The following is a 22,128-nucleotide window of genomic DNA, read 5'->3' on the forward strand; positions in this document are numbered from 1 at the left end:
GTATTTGAGAAGAAATGCTGTCAAATGCTGTGAGAAATACCCACTGGTTTATTGCCGCTAAGTTCTTGTAAATGCTACTAAAGTTGTAGGCTCAGCATTCTTTCTGACGTGATGCGTCACGCGTACTTCGTGGCGAGACTGCTGAACAGTAGCTAGGAAGCGATCGGCAAGTGTTCCGTCGGTCCAGCCGGAGACAGGCATGCCGGCCGCGTACTGGCCACTGTGTGACGTCAGCTGGGTGACGGTCGCGCTGCTCGGCCTGGCCCTCGCGCTGCTGGTGGCCGACGCGCACGTGGGCCGCGGCTACTGGCGCCGGATGGGCGTGGCGCAGGCCACCTCCCGGCTCTTCCTGGGGCACGCCAAGGACCTGCTGCTGGGCACCACGCACCTCTGCGGCGTCATGGACGAGGTGTACCGCCAGCTGGAAGGGCAGCCCTACGGGGGCTTCTACATGGTGGGCAGGCCGTGCCTCATGCTGCGAGACCCCGACCTCGTCTGGAAAGTGAAGCACGACTCCAGCCACTACTCCCTCAGGCAAGTTTCACGTAGTGTGTAAGAGACTGTGACCCTTAATCTTCCAGAAAAGCTGCACCCACTATGTAAAGACGGTTACCTTTTCTCCCCCACCTACATTTAATACATCTACATCTATCTACATCTACATCCATACACCGCAAGCCACATGACGGTGTGTGGCGGAGCGTACATTGAGAACCTCTATCGGTTCTCCCTTCTATTCCAGTCTCGTATTGTTCGTGGAAGAAAGGATTGTCGGTATGCCTCTCTGATTTTATCCTCATGGTCTCTTCGCGAGATATACGTAGGAGGGAGTAATATACTGCTTGACTCCTCGGTGAAGGTATGTTCTCGAAACTTCAACAAAAGCCCGTACCGAGCTACTGAGCGTCTCTCCTGCAGAGCCTTCCACTGGAGTTTATCTATCATCTCCGTAACGCTTTCGCGATTACTTAATGATCCTCTAACGAAGCGCGCTCTCCGTTGGATCTTCTCTGTCTCTTCTATCAACCCTAACCGGTACGGATCCCACACTGGTGAGCAATATTCAAGCAGAGGGCGAACAAGTGTATTGTAACCTACTTCTTTGTTTTCGGATTGCACTTCCTTAAGATTCTTCCAATGAATCTCTGTCTGGCATCTGCTTTACCGACGATCAACTTTATATGATCATTCCATTTTAAATCACTCCTAATGCCTACTCCCAGATAATTTATGGAATTAACTGCTTCCAGTTGCTGACCTGCTATATTGTAGCTAAGTGATAAAGGATCTTTCTTTCTTCGTATTCGTAGCACATTACACTTCTCTACATTGATATTCAATTGCCATTCCCTGCACCATGTGTTAATTCGTAGCAGATCCTCCTGCATTTCAGTACAATTTTCCATTGTTACAACCTCTCGATATACCACAGCATCATCCGCAAAAGCCTCAGTGAACTTCCGATGTTATCCACAAGGTTATTTACATATATATTGTGAATAGAAACGGTCCTACGACACTCCCCTGCGGCACACGTGAAATCACTCTTACTTCGGAAGACTTCTCTCCATTGAGAATGACATGCTGCGTTCTGTTATCTAGGAACTCTTCAATCGAATCACACAATTGGTCTGATAGTCCATATGCTCTTACTTTGTTCATTAAACGACTGTGGGGAACTATATCAAACGCCTTGCGGAAGTCAAGAAACACGGCATCTACCTGTGAACCCGTGACTATGGCCCTCTGACTCTCGTGGACGAATAGCGCGAGCTGGATTTCACACGACCGTCTTTTTCTAAACCCATGCTGATTCCTACAGAGTAGATTTCTAGTTTCCAGAAAAGTCATTACACTCGAACGTAATACGTGTTTCAAAATTCTACAACTGATCGACGTTAGAGATATAGGTCTATAGTTCTGCACATCTGTTCGACGTCCCTTCTTGAAAACGGGGATGACCTGTGCCCTTTTACAATCCTTTGGAACGCTACGCTCTTCTAGAGACCTACGGTACACCACTGCGAGAAGGGGGGCAAGTTCCTTCGCGTACTCTGTGTAAAATCGAACTGGTATCCCATCAGGTCCAGCGGCCTTTCCTCTTTTGAGCGATTTTAATTGTTTCTCTATCCCTCTGTCGTCTATTTCGATAGCTACCATTTTGTCATCTGTGCGACAATGTAGAGAAGGAGCTACAGTGCAGTCTTCCTCTGTGAAACAGCTTTGGGAAAAGACATTTAGTATTTCGGCCTTTAGTCTGTCATTCTCCATTTCAGTACCATTTTGGCCACAGAGTGTCTAGACATTTTGTTTTGATCCACCTACCGCTTTGACATAAGACCAGAATTTCTTAGGATTTTCCTACAAGTCAGTACATAGAACTTTATTTTCGAATTCATTGAACGCCTCTCGCATGGCCCCCCTCACATTACATTTCGGTTCGCGTTATACATTAGTTGCGTCTGAAAATTTCGGAGAATTCCCTCAGAAAATAAAGGAAACTCGAGTTACAAACAAAATAGCTTAAGGCACTTTAAGAGTAATTGCCATTACCTGTTAGTTTCTGTCTCTGGTTCTTTGCCAGGCCTTTGTTTACAATTTGTCTGACGTTTTACCAGTGCGAGTGGCTATCATTCTCAAAGCTTCACCCTTCACTGCTGGTGTGTGGTGAAGCTATGACATTACCAGCCATCCCTGCTGGTAAAACGCCAGGAAAATCAGCAAACAATCGTCCTCCGAAGCACCCCAGACAGAAATCAACAGAGAGTTGGTCAACAAGTCGCCACGAAAGTCTTAATAACTTTGTAATCAGTTACAACACGCTTCTGACATCTGTCGTATAGTTCAGTTAGTTTCATATTACTTTGATCATTTTGCACAATAAATCGTGGTGATGTGGAATGAGTCATGTAACATGCACATCGCTAGTCAATTTGAGTGTGTCGCATTTCGATCGGAGCTGTCGGTGGTAACGGTCACATGTGCTCGGCGTGACTGTGTGTTTCCTTTGGTAAAGGAGGCTTTGGCCGAAAGCTGGAATGTGTAACAGTCTTGTCGTTGCGCCTGCTGCAACTCAACGAATCATTTTTGCTGCGAGTAGCACTCTATCCTTCTCTTAATATTGTTGAACATTTACGTGGTATTTTCGTGTTTTTTATTCAACAAACATACATATGTGAGTTACTAATTTCTACGTATCACCTTTTTCACATTACAGTAATATAAATTCCTCTACTTAATGGAAACAGTTGTCAAGGAGAAACTTTCTCAGTTTCTTTTCAGATTTTACTTTTCTGTCTTTGGCCATTTTGTATCACTGGGTAAGTGAGCAAAAATTTTAGTTGCAACATTGTGCAACCTTTTTGTGCTAAAGGTCTCCTTAATGTGGAGTAATGGATCTTATTTCGTCTCCAGGTATCGTAATTATGTTCCTTTTGCACTACACTGGATTATTTACAACAAACTTCATCAGTGAACAAATATACTGCGAAGTAGTAGTCAAAATGCGCAACTCTTTAAACAGGTGTTTACAAAATGATCATGGGTGAACACGGCGTACTATTGTAACAGCACGTTTCTGTACAATGAAGACTTTCTTAAATATGAGTTACCCCAGAACATTATTCCATACGAAAGTATTGAATGAAAATATGGAAAATACGTCTATTTACTGATTTGTCTCTCCCCAGATTTGCAATGATTCTAAGTACAAATGTGATTGAACGAAGCTGTTTCGGAAGTTCGAAAATATATTTCTTCCGCTTTAAATTCTCATCAATATGGACATCTAAAATTTTTGAAGTTTCCACCCTATTTATTATTTCTTTATCATGTATGCCGACCGAGGCGGTTTTGGGCGCTACAGTCTGGAACCGCGCGGCCGCTATGGTCGCAGTTCGAATCCTGCCTCGGGCGTGGATGTGTGTGATGTCCTTAGGTTGGTTATGTTTAAGTATTTCTTAGTTCTAGGGGACTGATGACCTCAGAAGTTAGGTCTCATAGTGCTCAGAGCCATTTGAACCATTTTGAACCTTTATCATGTATTACCCTTATCATTGATGTGGTAACACTACGTTGTGCATAACTGAATATGTTGTGTCTTTCATAAAATTGAGAGTGCTATCTTTCACAGAAAATCAGTCAATCATACTGCAAGAACGTTGTTTACCATTTCTTCTAATTTCTCTAAGTATGCTTGGATTGATTTAAATACTAGTGTCCTCTGTAAAAACTAATAGCTATGCTTGTTGTGTATTAGACAGAAGATAGTTTACATATATGAGGAACAATAGTGAGCCTAAGATTGAGCCTCGTGAACCCCATGTTGTTGTTGTTGTTGTTGTGGTCTTGAGTCCTGAGACTGGTTTGATGCAGCTCTCCATTCTACTCTATCCTGTGCAAGCTTCTTCATCTCCCACTACCTACTGCAACCTACATCCTTCTGAATCTGCTTAGTGTCTTTATCTCTTGGTCTCCCTCTACGATTTTTACCCTTCACCCTGCCCTCCAATACTAAATTGGTGATCCCTTGATGCCTCAGAACATGTCCTACCAACCGATCCCTTCTTCTAGTCAAGTTGTGCAACAAATTCCTCTTCTCCCCAATTCTATTCAGTACCTCCTCATTAGTTATGTGATCTATCCATCTAATCTTCAGCATTCTTCTGTAGCACCACATTTCTAAAGGTGCTATTCTCTTCTTATCCAAACTATTTATCGTCCAAAAAAAAATGGTTCAAATGGCTCTGAGCACTATGGGACTTAACATCTGTGGTCATCAGTCCCTTAGAACTTAGAACTACTTAAACCTAACCAACCTAAGGACATCACACGCATCCATGCCCGAGGCAGGATTCGAACCTGCGATCGTAGCGGTCGCGCGGTTCCGGACTGCGCGCCTAGAACCACAAGACCACCGCGGCCGGCTATTTATCGTCCATGTTTCACTTCCATATATGGCTACATTCCATACAAATACTGTCAGAAACGACTTCCTGACACTTAAATCAATACTTGATGTTAACAAATTTCTCTTCTTCAGAGACGCTTTCCTTGCCATTGCCAGTCTACATTTTATATCCTCTCTACTTAGACCATCATCAGTTATTTTGCTCCCCAAATAGCAAAACTCCTTTAATACTTTAAGTGTCTCATTTCCCAATGTAATTCCCTCAGCATCACCCGACTTAATTCGACTACATTCCATCATCGTCGTTGTGCTTCTGTTGATGTTCATCTTATATCCTCCTTTCAAGACACTGTCCATTCCGTTCAACTGCTCTTCCAAGTCCTTTGCTGTCTCTGACAGAATTACAATGTCATCGGCGAACCTTAAAGTTTTTATTTCTTCTCCATGGATTTTAATACCTACTCCGAATTTTTCTTTTGTTTCTTTTACTGCTTGCTCAATATACAGATTGAACAATATCGGGTAGAGTCTACAACCCCGTTCACTCCCTTCCCAACCACTGCTTCTTTTTCATGCCCCTCGACTCTTATAGCTGCCATCTTGTTTCTGTACAAATTGTAAATAGCCTTTCGCTCCCTGTATTTTACACCTGCCACCTTCAGAATTTGAAAGAGAGTATTCCAGTCAACATTGTTAAAAGCTTTCTCTAAGACTACAAATTTGCCTTTTCTTAATCTAGCTTCTAAAATAAGTCGTAGGGTCAGTATTGCCTCACGTGTTCCCATATTTCTACGGAATCCAAACTGATCTTCCTCGAGGTCGGCTTCTACCAGTTTTTCCATTCCTCTGTAAATAATTCGCGTTAGTATTTTGCAGCTGTGACTTATTAAACTGATAGTTCGGTAATTTTCACATCTGTCAACGCCTGCTTTCTTTGGGATTGGAATTATTATATTCTTCTTGAAGTCTGAGGGTATTTCGCCTGTCTCATACATTTTGCTCACCAGATGGTAGAGTTTCGTCAGGACTAGCTCTCCTAAGGCTGTCAGTAGTTCTAATGGAATGTTGTCTACTCTCGGGGCCTTGTTTCGACTTAGGCCTTTCAGTGCTGGGGAACCCCATATACATATATATAAAATCATCTCTGTCGGAATAACAGCCCCATTGGATCAATTGCTAAGCATAATTTTCTGCATTCTATTGGTTAGATACTACATTACCTGTTGGTAAGATATAATATCAATCCCATAAAAGATAAATTTATCTAGGAGAATACTGTGATTCGTGTAGTCAAATGTTTAGACATGTCGCAGAATGCCAACCGGTACTATTTTATTACTGAATGCACGTAAAATTTGCTTAGTGAACATGTAAATGGCATTCTCAGTATAGTAACGCTTCTGGAATCTAAACTGCGATTTGCTGAGGATATTCTTCTTGTTCAAGTGAGACACCGTTCTCAAAAATTTTGGAAAATGATGTCAACAATCAAAGTAGACGATAGTTATTGGGACGTCTCCTATATTGGCACGCCTCCTATCTCCGTTCTTCAATAGGAATTTGACAACGGCATGTTTCAGTCTCTCTGGAAAATAGCTTCGAGTTAGTGATGCGTTACGTATTTCAGATAAAACGGGGTTTGTCATGTGAAAACAAACCTTTAGTGCTCTATTGCAGACTCCATCGAAACCAGATGAGGTTTTACTTTCGAGAGAATACGATTAGTATATTGTATTAAGAAATGAGGCAGCAGGATACGATAATGTACGTTACTTCATTAATTTATGCACGAATCAAAAATTCTTCTAATTGTAAGAATACTTATGGATGTGCCTGTACCTCTTTCATGTGATCCTCATGAGGTCTACGTACTTCGTACAGTGAGGGCCATACAACTGTGCCGCAGTTTCCTTCGAATACACTCTCTACATTTATTCAGCAGGGTTTCCAAGAAAATCTTCAATTTTCTTAAAATTAATTTAGTAAGTGACTGTACACTGTACCACCAGCTGCCAGTACTTACGTGTACAGACCTCTATTCATAGTGTGCCTTAGGGACAAAGCAATACAGGGGGTAGTTTCGTAGGCTTCGCATTACAGACATATCTTCTGCATCAACAAATTATTTTAGTTTTCTACACAGAAAATAATCCTAAGAGTTGAGGTCCATGGAACAGTCCTCCCATTTATGTCCCTCTGCCATGAAAACTATCGTCTAATCCATCTTGAAAAATCTGACTTCAATGTGCTTAAGCCAAGTGTTGCATAAAACTTTTGACTGCACTGGGACATCGTGTACCTAATCAGAAATAGTGTTCTGGGTCAACTGTTTGTACATAGATCCTCTAACATGTAATCAGGAAGAGTATGTGCCTATTAGAGTAACCTACAGTTCCAACTTGCACATTGACCTTTAACAGCTACAAAAGTTATATATCACTGAGTTTATGTCATAGATATCTGCTATTCTCAACAAGGAAATGTGATTAATCAATATAAAGAGGATAAGGTTGCTCCATCAACTAGGTGATGAATCATGTTGTGGAAACTTGTTTGACTTTATTTCATCAGCCCACAGTTACTATTCATCAAAATGCCAGTGCGTTAGTGGTATCTCTAATGTGTTCAAAAATGTTCAAATGTGTGTGAAATCTTATGGGACTTAACTGCTAAGGTCATCAGTCCCTAAGCTTACACACTACTTAACCTAAATTATCCTAAGGACGAACACACACACCCATGCCCGAGTGAGGACTCGAACCTCCACCTGGACTAGCGACACAGTCCATGACTGCAGCGCGTCAGACCGCTCGGCTAATCCCGCGTGGCGTCTGTAATGAAAAAGTTCCTTAAAGTGAAAGGAGAAACAGACACACGCATACACATATAAAATGAAAGAACACGCACACCCGTATATATTTAAATGAAATGTTCGTTCAGTACTTGGAGCAACATGGAAATATTATAAACTGTAACACACAGTATTAATGTTCTACAATAAAATGATACACAAAATCAGCAAAAGTTTCTAGCTGAACAAAAAGTTTTATTTTCAAAGGTAACTGACAGTTTGCAGATTGTACATATTTACGAGAAACACACACTGTAGTGATTCACTCTGGGAAGACTACAAAACAGAACAAAAATATTGTTATTATGCACTGAATTTTTAGTTTATAAAGATGCAAGTATAAATCCATAGCCCATTGACTAACTGGTTTCAACACATTGTATTACAGAACCTATACATCTGTTAAATATAGTCTCTAAAGTGTACAGAAACCGATAAACTGTCACAAGCATAATGAAACATACGCAAAGAAGGTATGTACAAATATATCTCACATTACATTGTACTCAAAAACTAAAAATATATGAATGTAGGGACGAAAACGGTGCACCGAGTGAATACTGGCACAGACTAGTATTATGTACTCGTATTGACAAAAGTACAAAGGTTGGTGAAAGTAAACCGTAGGAAGACGGAGGTGTGGCGGGGGAGGGGGGGACGGAGGGGAGCGGTGTCATTAAGGCTTAGACACTATTCCATGTTTGGTGTTCATTTATAACCGTAAATTCCAGTGATGTTAATTTTCTGCCTTTGTTTGAGCTGTTGAGAGCATCACACCTAATGTTATAAGGGTGCAGTCATGCAGGGAATGCTAAGCAACTGTAAAATAATACCTTTTCTCCTTCTCTTTAATGTGTACTCATTATGGATCTACCTGACTGACATACATATAATTTGCAACAGAAACTGCAGGACACCCTATACATTCAGTCATGTTCTCAGGTGGATTCCTTTCTTCAGTGTTGAACATAATATGGGCAACAGTATTCCTAGTATGGAGAACTAGTGTATATTTCCTAGTTACTTGGCTATTGTCTTTGCAGTATTTCCTGTATCTGTAGATGTAAACCGCTCTTTACATCATTACATATTATATTTTATTTTGTACGCATGTCAAACTAAAGCATTATAATTTGTGTTTCTCGTGTAGCTGTAAAATCATAAAATCGTAACATTTTGTAACAAAGCAGTCATTGTGCAGCTAGAAGCTCTCGCACGTGGAATACGAAACTTAGTAATATGCCGGTGGACCCAGAGAAGATCTCATCAGACTTCATTCTTGATTCTTAAACCAAGTCTTACCAATAATTTAATTGTGCTCTGTGTAAAAACGTCTACAGCTTTCTCTATCATTGCTTTCACCCACTTTATGTTCTCTCACTACTTTTGTTCCTCTTCTTTTTCCTACCTTTGCATTCCAATCTATCATCACAATTAAATTTTCTTTTCCAATACCTGAATAATTTGTTTTATCTCATCACACATTCGATTATTCTCTTCACCACCTGCGGATGTAATTGGCATGTGAACTTGTATTATTCAGGCTGTTTGCTTGGCGTCTACCTTGCCTACGACAATATGTTCACTACGTTGCTCATAGCAGCTCATTCATATCCCAAGTATCTTATTTACAGCTATTCCCCTCTTACCCTTGTTTCATGTTTTTTTTTAAATTTTTTTTATTATTTTTCATATCCCGTACTCACCAAACCAGGAATCCTGTCCCTCCTACCAGCCGCACGTCACTAATTTCCACTATGAGCTGTAACATATCTACCACCTGACTGCGTATGAGAGGTCACCAACGCACGCTCCAGCACTGTTACGCCGGTTCGAATCCTGGTGGTGGATGCAATTTTCACTGCCAGTATTTTGCTACCAAGGGGATTCAGTGGCGTGAAGTTCAGTCTTTGCGCAAGTATCCTGGATTATATTAAAAATTTCTTCTCATTGTTGCATGAAGCGACGGCACGTGACACTGTTAACAGTGTACGTCCATTGGATGGGCGGTTTAAGATCGGCGGCCACCTTGGTGCTATTCGAGAGTCTACACTAGCATCAGGTTTCACCCTCTCCTTTAGTTTCATCCATAACTATACAAATCCAATACTACACTGTACAAGCCCTCATCACAGCCATCGACGCGACAGTTAAAACTCGAAACTTCATAACTGACTGGAGGAAGGCAATGAGAAACCACTTACCCTAGGACCTTGCCTAGAGCAGCAGTGCAGGATTCATGCATCCAGTCCCCTACGTTCATTCCCTACTTTGAATTTAAAGCTACTGACGAGGTAAACATTCCACATCTGATCCGTACAGCTCTTGTTTTCATTCTCCTGATGACATCATCTTCCTCGTTACCAGCCGAAGATTCAGATACCCAAGAAGAGGTCTCGTCTTCATGCCATACGGTAGAGCTGCATATCACAGGAAAAAATAACGCCTGCACTTTTCCCTCGCTTCCAGCTGTTGTCAGTACCAATACAGAAAAATCATGTCGGTTAAATGTTACAGGATACGAACAGTCAATTGTCCAGACTGTTTCTCCTCGAACTACTGACAAGGCCCCTCTTCAAGAACGAGAAGATGGTCTGGCCTCTCCGCAGTACCATTTCGTTGTGGTTGTACCTACACTTATGGCTATTTGTATAAGTGAGGAGTGCAAGCTGTCTCACTCTGCTAAATCCATGGTTAACGTGAGGGGAAGCACTACGTTCCAGTGTGATCCACCTCTGTAGTGAGAAAATATTAGCCTCTGTAATAAATAACATAGAAAAACATGCGAATATGAGTTTCTACGTCTTTGTGATGTTACAGCATTTCACTATTGTTTCGTAATTCCGTTACAGCCTTTTAACCCCTGAAGATACACAGCGTCGAATTCCCATCCTCCAGAGGAACGCACGAATGCTGCCTTCTTTACTTAATCAGTGGGAACATTTCCTGTATGGGTAGCAGGTCACGAAGGTTCTTAAAACATTATTATGCCACTACAAATTTATGTTTGATCAAACCACTGATGCTGGAATACTCTCGGTCTTGAGAGTACACAAAATCGTCTTGTTACCGGTTGAGAGGCAGCCATATTAATTATTACATGGTGCTGCATTTGGGATATGTCTTCAAAATTCCTGAAATTAGTCCGGATAGCGAAATATACCTCTTCATTTATCTATAGGTTTCATGACGGTGCCTGTCTAATCGTTCCTGCACATTTCGGTTCTTGCCATTGGCCTGATCGTATAGTACTGACAGAGTGTTCCGTTTACAGTTAATAACGTATTTAGCTTCAGCCACATGCTGTGAAATAGCTGGCATTTCGCAGCATGCAATTCTTTATCTTCTGCTGCATTTTCCTATATAGTAGGAATTAGATGTGGGACGCAATTTTTTTGTGTAATCCATGTTGTTCATCTTCTGTTTTATGTTATGGACTATTATGCCACCCAGTGTTCTGCTAAGAATGGGATTATTACATCATGCTTTTGTTACGTTAGCTTAACTGGGGCGTCCGAGGGGCATTCAATAAGTATTTCAGCATTTATTTTTGTCGGCCAGTTTCTGTTGAAAAAATGCGTAATTTGCTGTGGGACATCGTGGAATATTTCCGCTTCGGCCCCCATAGTTTCATTACACTTAATTCAATTGCTGCCACGGGGGTGAGAGGAAAGAACACATCCTGGTGGTACCAGCAGTATGCATATTTAGATGATCGATTAATATGAATGGTTTGCAATTTTCCAGCGATTCTATTCGAACTCTATGCTGATGTACCGACAAGGACCATTTTCGCAGATAAATATGCAAGTACGTAATGGATGTTCAGTTTCTCAATATAGTTCGTCGCACTCACACATTATACATCCGCTGTAAGAACAATGTAATGCATTTGCATTTTTGGTGTCCCACAATATTGGTTGGCTACATATTATGATGATGCGTTGCATACAACTTCCACAGATATTGTTTATCATGTAGTCAAGACTACGTAATGAAGCCAAAATCGTGGATAAAATGGAAATGTAGTTTGTTTATTAACACTTCTCTTTTCACTAATTAAATATGAAATATGAATCGGGATTGGAGGTGATGACCCTATCCTTCTTTTTAGTATTTTAGGTCCCCATTAATTAATATCTGGTAGTTAATAAGCGAACTATTTTTTATGCTCGCGCGTTGTTTGTATCAGTTACCCCCGCAACCGTCCAAGGGTAAGATTCTATTAACGTTCAGCGCACACGCGTTTCACAATTTTAAAAAATGCAGAATTACGTAAACTGTAGCTTTCCATGGCGTACAACTTTCGTGGGTTCCACAACCATAACAGTTTCCCTAGAATATTTTGCCCAGATAACACAAAGTTCGAATTATGTTATCGGATTCATTTTCACTCCACCCGACAATAAACGTCTCTGATCACTTCGCCACACGTAATGTATTTTAAACGTGCTTGAAGAGTCTTTAAATAATCTCCTTAACGAATTTCGCAGTCGCGTACCACTTTTTCACCGACTAGCCCGATCGCGATAACTGAAGGTAGAGAGCTCAATAATGTGTTACATGCTCTTTTATATGCATTAAAAAACAAACGCGCCCCTATATCTTTCTGTCCCGCTTGGTCTTTGCTACTTTGCTTTTTATTACTTTTCATTATATTGCTTCTTAGTAATACTGTGCAGTTATTAAAGTTTCATATTACTTTTCCCTTTTTAATTCTTCCCCAATTTTAATTAATGTGATGCTAATTGACACGCCTGCTCGCAAAGTACCGTTATAAACCTAGGTCTGTTCCAAGCAGAGATCTGTTATTGAGTTTCTTTTGGCGAAAAATCAGAGCACCGCTGATATTCATAGGCGCTTGCAGCATATCTACAGAGACTTGGCAGTGAACAGAAGGACGGTGCGTCGTCGCGCGAGGTGTATGTCGTCATGACGACAGACCCGTCCCATCTACCGCTTGGCGGCCGGCGGCACACAGTCGTGGCTCCTGCAATGTTGCAACTTGCGGACATCCTCACTCCGCTTCCTACTGTTTGTTCCAATGAAGGATGAACTCCGCGGGAAGCAGTACATGGAAGATGGGGAGATAATTGATACAGCAGCAAGAAGCTGGCTCCGATGACAACCCGTAGATTGGTACCATGTGGACATTCAGGCTCTCCCAGTAAGATGGTAAAATGGTGTCGCGTTGAAAGACGATTTTGTTGAAAAATAGAGAGAAAAGAGTGGAGAAAAGAGTGGCGAACAATGTGCTGTATTGGAATTCTGAATCAAAGCAATCTGCATTCAGAAAAAAAGGTGATGTTAATTACTTATTGAATGCCCCTTGTACATTACTGGACATTAAAATTGCTGCACCAATAAGAAATGCAGATGATAAACGGGTATTCATTGGACAAATATATTATACTAGAACTGACGTGTGATTACATTTTCACGCAATTTGGGTGCATAGATCCTGAGAAATCAGCACCCAGAACAACCACCTCTGGCCGTAAGAACGGCCTTGATACGCCTGGGCATTGAGTCAAACAGAGCATGGATGGCTTGCACAGGTACGGCTGCCGATGCAGCTTCAACACGATACCACAGTTCATCAAGAGTAGTGACTGGCGTATTGTGACGAGCCAGTTGCTCGGCCACCATTGACCAGATGTTTTCATTTGGTGAGAGATTTGGAGAATGTGCTGGCCAGGGCAGCAGTCGAACATCATCTGTATCCAGAAAGGCCCGTACAGGACCTGCAACATGCGGTCGTGCGGGTTCGTCGTTGAGTACACCATCGGAAGTGCTCCTGTCTGTGATGCAACGTCAAGGGTAACCGCAGCCATGGTCTCCGAGCTGATTGTCCATGCTGCTGCAAACGTCGTCGAACTGTCAGTGCAAATGGTTGTTGTCTTGGAAACGTCCGCATCTGTTGACTCAGGGATCGAGACGTGGCTGCACGATTCGCTACAGCCATGCAGATGAGATGCCTGTCATCTCGACTGCTAGTGATACGAGGCCGTTGGGATCCAGCACGGCGCTCCGCATTACCCTCCTGAACCCACCGATTCCATATTCTGCTAACAGTCATTGGATCTCGACCAACGCGAGCAGCAATGTCGAGATACGATAAACCGCAATCGCGATAGGGTACAATACGACCTTCATCAAAGTCGGAAACGTGATGGTACGTATTTCTCCTCCTTACACGAGGCATCACAACAACGTTTCACCAGGCAACGCTCGTCAACTGCTGTTTGTGTATGAGAAATCGGTTGGAAACTTCCCTCGTGTCAGCACGTTGTAGGTGTCACCACAGGCACCAACCTTGCGTGAATGCTCTGAATCGCTAACCATTTGCATATCACAGCATCTTCTTCCTGTCGGTTAAATTTCGCGTCTGTAGCACGTCGTCTTCGTGGTGTAGCAATTTTAATGGCCAGTAGTGTAAATGTGGCTTGTTAGCATATAGCATTTAAGTTAACGGCTTAATGTTGCAAAACGGTACCAAATGGAACGACAATATCCGGTTACTTGTAAGAGAAGGCAACTAATCGACTACGGTAGAACAGGATAGTTTTGAAATCGTGACCAGACCGTTTGTACCACCCATCTTTGCGTATGTCCCGAGTGCTTAGAATTAAAAGAAGAAATCGAAGCTATTTGAAGACGTGATGCTAGAATTGTTAATTTGTGACCGGTCTGCCAGGTCAGTAGGAAAGTGTTAAGGAATATCTTTGGGAGCTATGATGCGAATCCTTGGAAGAAAGAAACCGATCTTTTCGCGAAACGTAAACTGCCTATGTTAAGAGAACCAACATTTGCTACAGATTGCAGATTAATTATATCGTCCCAAACTTGCAACTCGATTGACTGTAAGGTCAAAATAAGAGATTAGATCTTGCGGAGAATGAAGTAGATATTTTCTCAACGCTATCTCCTTTCTCAATGCTGTTGTCTTTGTATATCTGTGCGAAAAATTGGCGACTGTTATATGTTGTAGACCTTTTTAAAACCATTTTACCGAGCGAGGTGGCGCAGTGGTTAGCACACCGGACTCGCATTCGGGAGGTGTACGGTTGAAACCGGCGTTCGACCATCCTGATTTAGGTTTTCCATGATTTCCCTAAATCGCTTCAAGCAAATGCTGGGATGGTTCCTTTGAAAGGGCACGGCCGACTTCCTTCCCCATCCTGCACTAATCCAATAGGACCGATTGTAACGCCGGAAATGCATATCCTCCTATTTCCATCTATTGTACTATAATTTGTTTTCCTTATTTTTGTTACCTGAATATATGACATTTCTGTGTCTTTACATATTGTAATTGTTTTACTATTTGTATATATATATTTATGCATTTATGTCGATGTATAATTCGTTTGTTTCGTAAATATTATTTGTATTTTTACGCTGGGTCTTGCCTAGGGAAAACTGCTATCGAACGATTACATCGATAGGTCGTGTGAAGACTCAAAGTGTGTAGGATCTTTGGGAGTGTTAACTCTGCCGCGTGGAGCGCGGGCAGAGCAGAGAGGGTCTGGCTGGAGTAGCGAGTGGAGCAGGTGTGTTGTGTGACGCTCCCGCGAGTTGCCGCGCTTTCGGGGTTTGGCAGCATGTAATTGCGCTCGACTCGCGATGATAGTTTCTGACATGGTGTCGCGGGCGGGAAGCATTAGCTGGCGCACATCAAGAGCCCGTTTCGCCTGGTGACCGTGTCGAGAAGAAGGCGCGCCAACATCCAGCTTCTGCAACAGCGACGGCCGACAATGAGTGACTGTCGCCACCTCCTCGATCGACGGCTTCAAACCTTCAATCAACCAACAAGGAAGACTAAAAGCACGTAAAGTTTCAGAACTGTATGGCAGACCTCAGCTTTTCAAATTGTTCCATTTGCCTCGCAAAATTACAGCAACTTAGCATGAACCTTTGTTGCTCATTGTCCCAATTGCATTGCCAAGCAGGGTCCCTTCCTTTTCCGAAATGAGCCCGAGGGTCGTTGAAATTCAAACGCCAGCATCATTCGATTTCACTGCTTTAATTTCAAAGTTCAGCTGGCTACAATAGTTAGATTACACAAGCACAAATTAAGAGTGCGAGTTTTGTTACCGTATTTTAGCTTACCTGTGACTGCAGCTCAGCTTGGTACGTACTAAATTTTACTATTGTTAATTGTTCAGAATCGTTTAATTCAAGTTCAAAGTTAAATCTCTTCTTTCTAAATTGCGTAGATTCAAGTAGCTTTAGAAATGATTGTTGAGGTAGTCCAAGACTAACTGTATTTCGATGTGCTTCAGAAAGAAAGCTCACTATTAACTTCAGTCACTAAATTTACTTTCGATTTTCCGGTTTCATTAATTCTTTTGCTAAATTAAGTGTAGCGAAATTTATTACTTCTGACAAACTTTCAGTTTTCACACTACACGTGTCAACCTTCAGTTGCCACGCTTCTAGTGCTAATTATACGTGTAATAACCTTTCTTTTTCAGTTATTATAGTAATTGTCCATAGGACTGGCGACCGTAATTTCCCCCAAATCTCAAATATCTAATTACCGCTAGTTGATTGTTAACGTAACGGCCGCACATTTACTTTCTTTATTAACTTTATCCCTATTTCAAAATTAATTTCCACCAGTTTCACTTGCATTTTTCCTTTCATTTAGATGTAACCCTTTCCTCCCTCTTTACCGACAGATTAACTTCGGTGACGATTGCTTTTCCCAAATTTCCATTAGGTACACGCGGTTTCATTTTTCACTGTCATTAAGGTCGATAAGAGAGGGGGAGGTTACACGATGACCAGCTATTTGTTACATTATGTGTAATTCTCAATTGATACCTTGCAGCCCTAATTTTTGTGTGTGAGGTCTGCGCTTTGTGTCGCTTGGACTGAGTGTCTGTGAGAGATGAAATGAAACAGTGGGTTACCAACTGCTACATCAGTACATGTAATTTACGAATATATGTTAAACTTAACGTTTTGGTTGATGTTCGTGACTGTAAGATCATGAATATGTATGTATCGGCTTTCCCCATGGGCGACTGTGCACCTTAAATTACGGTATAAAGAGCAAAATAGTGCCTGTGACTGTTCTACGTCTACTGTACACGCTGCAAGCCACCCTACGATGTGAGCCCGAGGGCTGTCATCATATAGAGAACCAGTATGTGTAGACATTCTTCCAGTAATACACCACTTAGTATTTAAGCCTAATTTGCCATCTAAAAAATTATTTTTTGAGTGTTCGAGGTACATACCTACTAGGAAACATGATTTACTGCAGCTCACAGAGATTTCCTCTCACTCTTAATAATTTTTGTTTTAAATACAATGATTACGTTACAATGTCAGTTACAAATATTGCAAGTTTACCTTCGGTGTCTTTAATTGCTAGCTTTTTCCTTTTGGCTTGGCTGCAGGTACATGAAGCAATTTGTCTGTGCCGTTATTGTTACCTCTGTACTATTCTATCCCACTCATTAAGACAAATTTTTGCCTCTTGTCGTATGCTGAGGTGCCAGTGCTAAAATTCTGTTTAATTATTCTCAGTGGTCCTACACTAAATTACTTCTCGTGATCTCTGGAAGTAATAAGTTAAGAAATGCAACTTATAACGATAGGCACACCTTCAATCAACGCATTCAACATATAGGTAGGAGCCGCTTGCTTGAAACATGCCCCTAACCAAACTGACCCTAAATTGAACTATCGGAACTTTATTAATTATTTCGTTTAATTTCATTTAACTTTGTACCTACTCTTTTCTTTTATGGAGGTTGTATTTGATTTGCATCATCTAATTAATAACGAAGGGGTTACGAATTGTCACGAGTAACACGTAATTTGCATGAACGAACTTCCGTTATTGTATCAAACAATATTCTCTCTGCTCCATTAAATTTCGGGAATGCAGCCGCATAAATTCCGATTTACACGAAGGAAGCTGGATCTTGTTTCTCAAGAACTTTATCGTCTGCACTTGAAGATGTCTGTGGAGTTACCCAGGGACTCTTGGAACTGGATAGAGGGTACAACATGGGCCAAATCAGACTGGGTTCGTGAGGTAGCGACATCAAGACAGACTGCAAAGTTCAGCCGACTTGAGCCATCTCCACAGCAAGAAAGTATCATTCGACGCTCCGTCATTACTATGACGGATAGAGATTTGGACGACGCTACGATGATGGTCTTAAGCAAAGGACTGAATTTTGCACCCACGCCAAAGGTTTTGGCTATACCTGCATTCATCAGTGCCGTTGAAGAAGCTGTTCGACCACTCTCTACGGATTCTGCAGATGAAATAAGACGCGAAACTTGTCGAGCTGTTATGAAGGCTCGCCCCCAAAGAAGCAATATATCAGTGGCAGAGAGGACTGCACTACGTATGCTCCGCCAAGATACCGAAACGGTGGTTCTCCCTGCTGATAAAGGTAGTGCCACTGTTTTAATGTCCCGTGACGACTACCATGATAAGATATACAGCTTACTGAATGATAGTATGTACCGAAAGATCAGTAAGGACCCCACCAACAAGGTGGTAAGGAAGACGGCGTCGCTTTTGAATGCCTCCCCATTTCCACCGGAAGTCATACGAAGACTGAAGCCAAGTGGTGCAGTGCCTCCAAGGCTTTATGGTCTCCCAAAGATCCATAAGAAAGACGTTCCTCTACGTCCTATCGTGAGCAATATTGGTTCTCCCAACTATGATTGTGCCAAGCACCTGGCGTCACTATTGAGGCCGCTTGTGGGAAAATGTGATCATCATATAAGGAACTCTGCAGATTTCATTGGCAAATTAAAATCTTTGAAACTGAACACCTCTGATCTATTAGTCAGCTTTGATGTAGTGTCGCTATTTACTAAGGTACCTCTCTCTGAATCTTTAGATCTCATTGGAAAAAGTTTTGATAAGGAGATTTTAGCTTTGTTTCACCATGTGATGACCTCCACATACTTTTTATTTAATAACGACTTTTTTGAACAGACTGACGGTGTTGCCATGGGTAGTCCTTTGTCACCCTTGGTGGCCAATTTATTTATGGAGGATTTCGAGGAGAAGGCCCTGGAGTCTGCTAGTTTGAAGCCTACAGTTTTTTGGAGGTACGTTGACGACACCTTTGTAGTGTGGCCCCATGGCGAGGACAAATTGCAGGACTTCTTAAACCATCTGAATTCCATCCATGGACAAATTCAGTTTACAATGGAAGTGGAAAACGAGGGATGTCTTCCATTTTTGGATGTTTTGGTTCGGCGTAAAGAAGATGGCACTCTGGGTCATGCAGTATATCGGAAACCGACCCATACGGACTTATATTTACATGCAAATAGCTGTCACCATCCTTCGCAGACGAGTAGTGTTCTAAGAACTTTGGTACACCGAGCACACGTCATATCTGATGAAAGTAGTTTAAAAGACGAACTTTTACATTTGAAGAGAGTTTTTGAGGACAACGGGTATTCTCCACAACAGATACGTAAGGCACTACAAATAAAACCTAAGGTGTCCGTAAGGAATGCAGAAGATGACGAGGAAACATTTAAATCCATGGCTGTCCTGCCGTATGTGGGAAGCCTTTCATCCAAAGTAGGACGGATCCTCACTAAACATAAAGTAAAAGTGATTTTTCGTCCACCGGCGAAGACGGCTGCACTCCTGGTAAGATGACTTACTACTCCGCAAACCTGGAGTTTACAAAATACCATGTGAATGTGGCCTTTCATATATCGGACAAACAAATCGTACAGTCCAAGAGAGGTGTACGGAACATCGCAGGTACACTCGGCTCTTACAACCCAGTAAATCGGCCGTGGCAGAGCATTGTATTGATTCAGGTCACTCTATGGTATATGAAAATGTCGAAATTCTGACTTCTGTTTCATCTTTCTGGGACTCCGTAGTAAAAGAGGCCATTGAAATCCGCTTGGCGAAGAATTTAATTAATAGAGACAGCGGTTTCACATTAGATAGATCATGGAATCCGGCACTTTCAATATTGAACTTACAAAGACGTCGCTAGAGTTCAGCTCCCAGTAATACATCGATCTCCCAGCATGGATCGAATGCGCAACCACAGACGTAACTCATGCATATGTTACGTCTTTGCCGCCGATCAACATCACTGGCGCCTTGTTCATCTGTGGCCGCATGCGCAGTGGCGAGGTCCGAGAGTTTAAAAGGATGGAGCGAGCGCTGGAGCGTCAGTCGTACGGCTCTCTCTGAAGATGGCTGAAAGATATACAGCCGAAATATTAGAAGAAGAAGCAGAATTTATGCGACTGCATTCCCGAAATTTAATGGAGCAGTCTTTGCGCCGCGAAAACCTGAAGATTCACAATATTCTCTCTGTATTTAAACTACGTGGACTTTATCCAACATTATTTCTGAATTGGAATATAGTAAATTTTCTTATATGGAACTACTATAAAAACGAACTTTCCTTAATCGATCTAACCCTTATGTATTACCCCTTGGTAAGAGAGGGGGGGATGGACGCTCTTAGAACAACACAACATTTTCAGCGATACGCACATCGAAAGCAGCTGCGCTCTCCTGTTAAGACTAATTGCGCCATCGTACTTCATGCGAAAGCTCTGCATCAAAGATGCCTGAGGGTGCATTTTTTACATAAGCTCGTGAAGCGAGAAGGACTGGCTGAAATAATGAACAAATACATGTTCAAATGGGAGGATTTTTCATCACTTGACCTAATAACGTGGACAGGCAGGGGCATTATACATTTTTGGCGTGAACACTCAGAACTGCCATCACTCACGCAAAAGCTGCATGAATGTTAACAATATACGTTTCTGAACGATTTATAATTCCGCCAATGACATCTAAAGAGGGGGAACACTAAATGAATAACTATGCCACAGACACCGCTTGGATCTTTGCGAAGAAACGCAGAAAACAGTACTCAAAATTCACGCAAAACCAATATCAAGAAGTTCCAAAGTACTTTAAATATGCGTCTGGACGCTGTTATTATCCAGTTACCCTGATCAGGATACTGCCTACCATTGGCATACACGTGGGTAACACAAAGTGCGAACCACAAAGAGAGTCAAACCAAGACTGATGATCGAGTAAAATATCTATTCTGCAGAACCTCTAATTATTCCTGAGCACCGTTAAACACTCACCAGCCGCGATATTCTGATTGTTACTGACTTCTTTACAAAAGTGTGGCGCGCACACAAGACACAAGGTGGGAAGAAAATGCAACGAATTTGTCCAATAATTCACTAAAAGCATTCTAGCTCCCTCTCTATTATCGGACCTGAACGCTCGTTACTATCGACCGATTTCAAGCCTATGTACTTTCCATAGTTACTGTGCCACCCTAGCAATGGTACGAACCGGTGTCTATGACCCTATTACAAAGAAAACTACTTCAAAATTTACGTCTATTATTTCACATGCTTTCGTAAACACCACTATTTAACACTCCGAAGCTGGTCCTGTAATGTGTAAGAGTGATGGTCAACACTAGTACAAAACGGTTGCAACTACCACTTTCTCATCATCTATTCCACCAAAATAATAATTACATCGACATTTTCCAGTTCACTAATCAAATCAACCGTAAGTAAAACAAGTCCTGTCCATAATGATGTAACTCATTTCTCAACTTCTTATCACATACCAACCGGAGCTCAACTACAGCACGTCTCTTCAGCACGACCCCGCTACTAGAAGTGCCGGAACACGGCAGCTGCTTTCCGGGGACACTAGTCCCTCGTTCTAACTGCTGGTCTCCCATTGGCTGAAGGCCAACCTGCGCCCTCTACTCTCGTCCGACTCGATCTTTCTACAGTCCCCACAGACAAATTCTGTGCTGAACATTCTCTTACTATGCTGTGGCAAGCCTACTGCCTATGTCTGGGTTAGTCCTTCCCCTATCTACATCCCATTACGTTCTCCTATCATGCCCTCTTACATACTAGGAAAGTTATAGACAGGACCAGGAAGTGTGACACATAGGAGTAGAGAAACAAAATACAACCGCACACATTTCCATGTTGATTGGACGAGGTTTATGATTACCAGAGAAAAAACCCTCTTCTCATACCGTAGATTATAGTAAATGTTACCTAATCTGCCTTCTGATATCATCTCAATCAATAATAATCAATAGTCATGAAGCGTGCTCTAATTTGCCTTCTGATATTATTTGCGTACAGACTATAGTTGTGAAGCGTACTAGCAGTGCCGCTCGGGATTAGCCGAGCGGTCTGAAGGCGCTGCAGTCATGGAGTGTGCGGCTGGTGCCGGCGGCGGTTCGAGTCCTCTCTCGGGCATGGGTGTGTGTGTTTGTCCTTAGGATAATTTAGGTCAAGTAGTGTGTAAGCTTAGGGACTGATGACCTTAGCAGTT

At 42.0% G+C, this 22,128-nt stretch overlaps 1 protein-coding gene across 1 annotated transcript in view; it reads left to right on the forward strand.

Moving 5' to 3' along the window:
• The window catches only part of LOC126412589 (uncharacterized), a 236,615-nt gene that overhangs the window by 160,942 nt on the left and 53,545 nt on the right, over positions 1 to 22,128 (forward strand). The window contains exon 9 of the mRNA XM_050082250.1: positions 188 to 534. Within this exon, the coding sequence (XP_049938207.1) occupies positions 188 to 534 (347 nt within the window). The remainder of the gene's footprint in view (positions 1 to 187; positions 535 to 22,128) is intronic.

The sequence above is a fragment of the Schistocerca serialis genome, chromosome 7 (assembly GCF_023864345.2).
Source record: "Schistocerca serialis cubense isolate TAMUIC-IGC-003099 chromosome 7, iqSchSeri2.2, whole genome shotgun sequence".
Lineage (NCBI taxonomy): Eukaryota > Metazoa > Arthropoda > Insecta > Orthoptera > Acrididae > Schistocerca > Schistocerca serialis.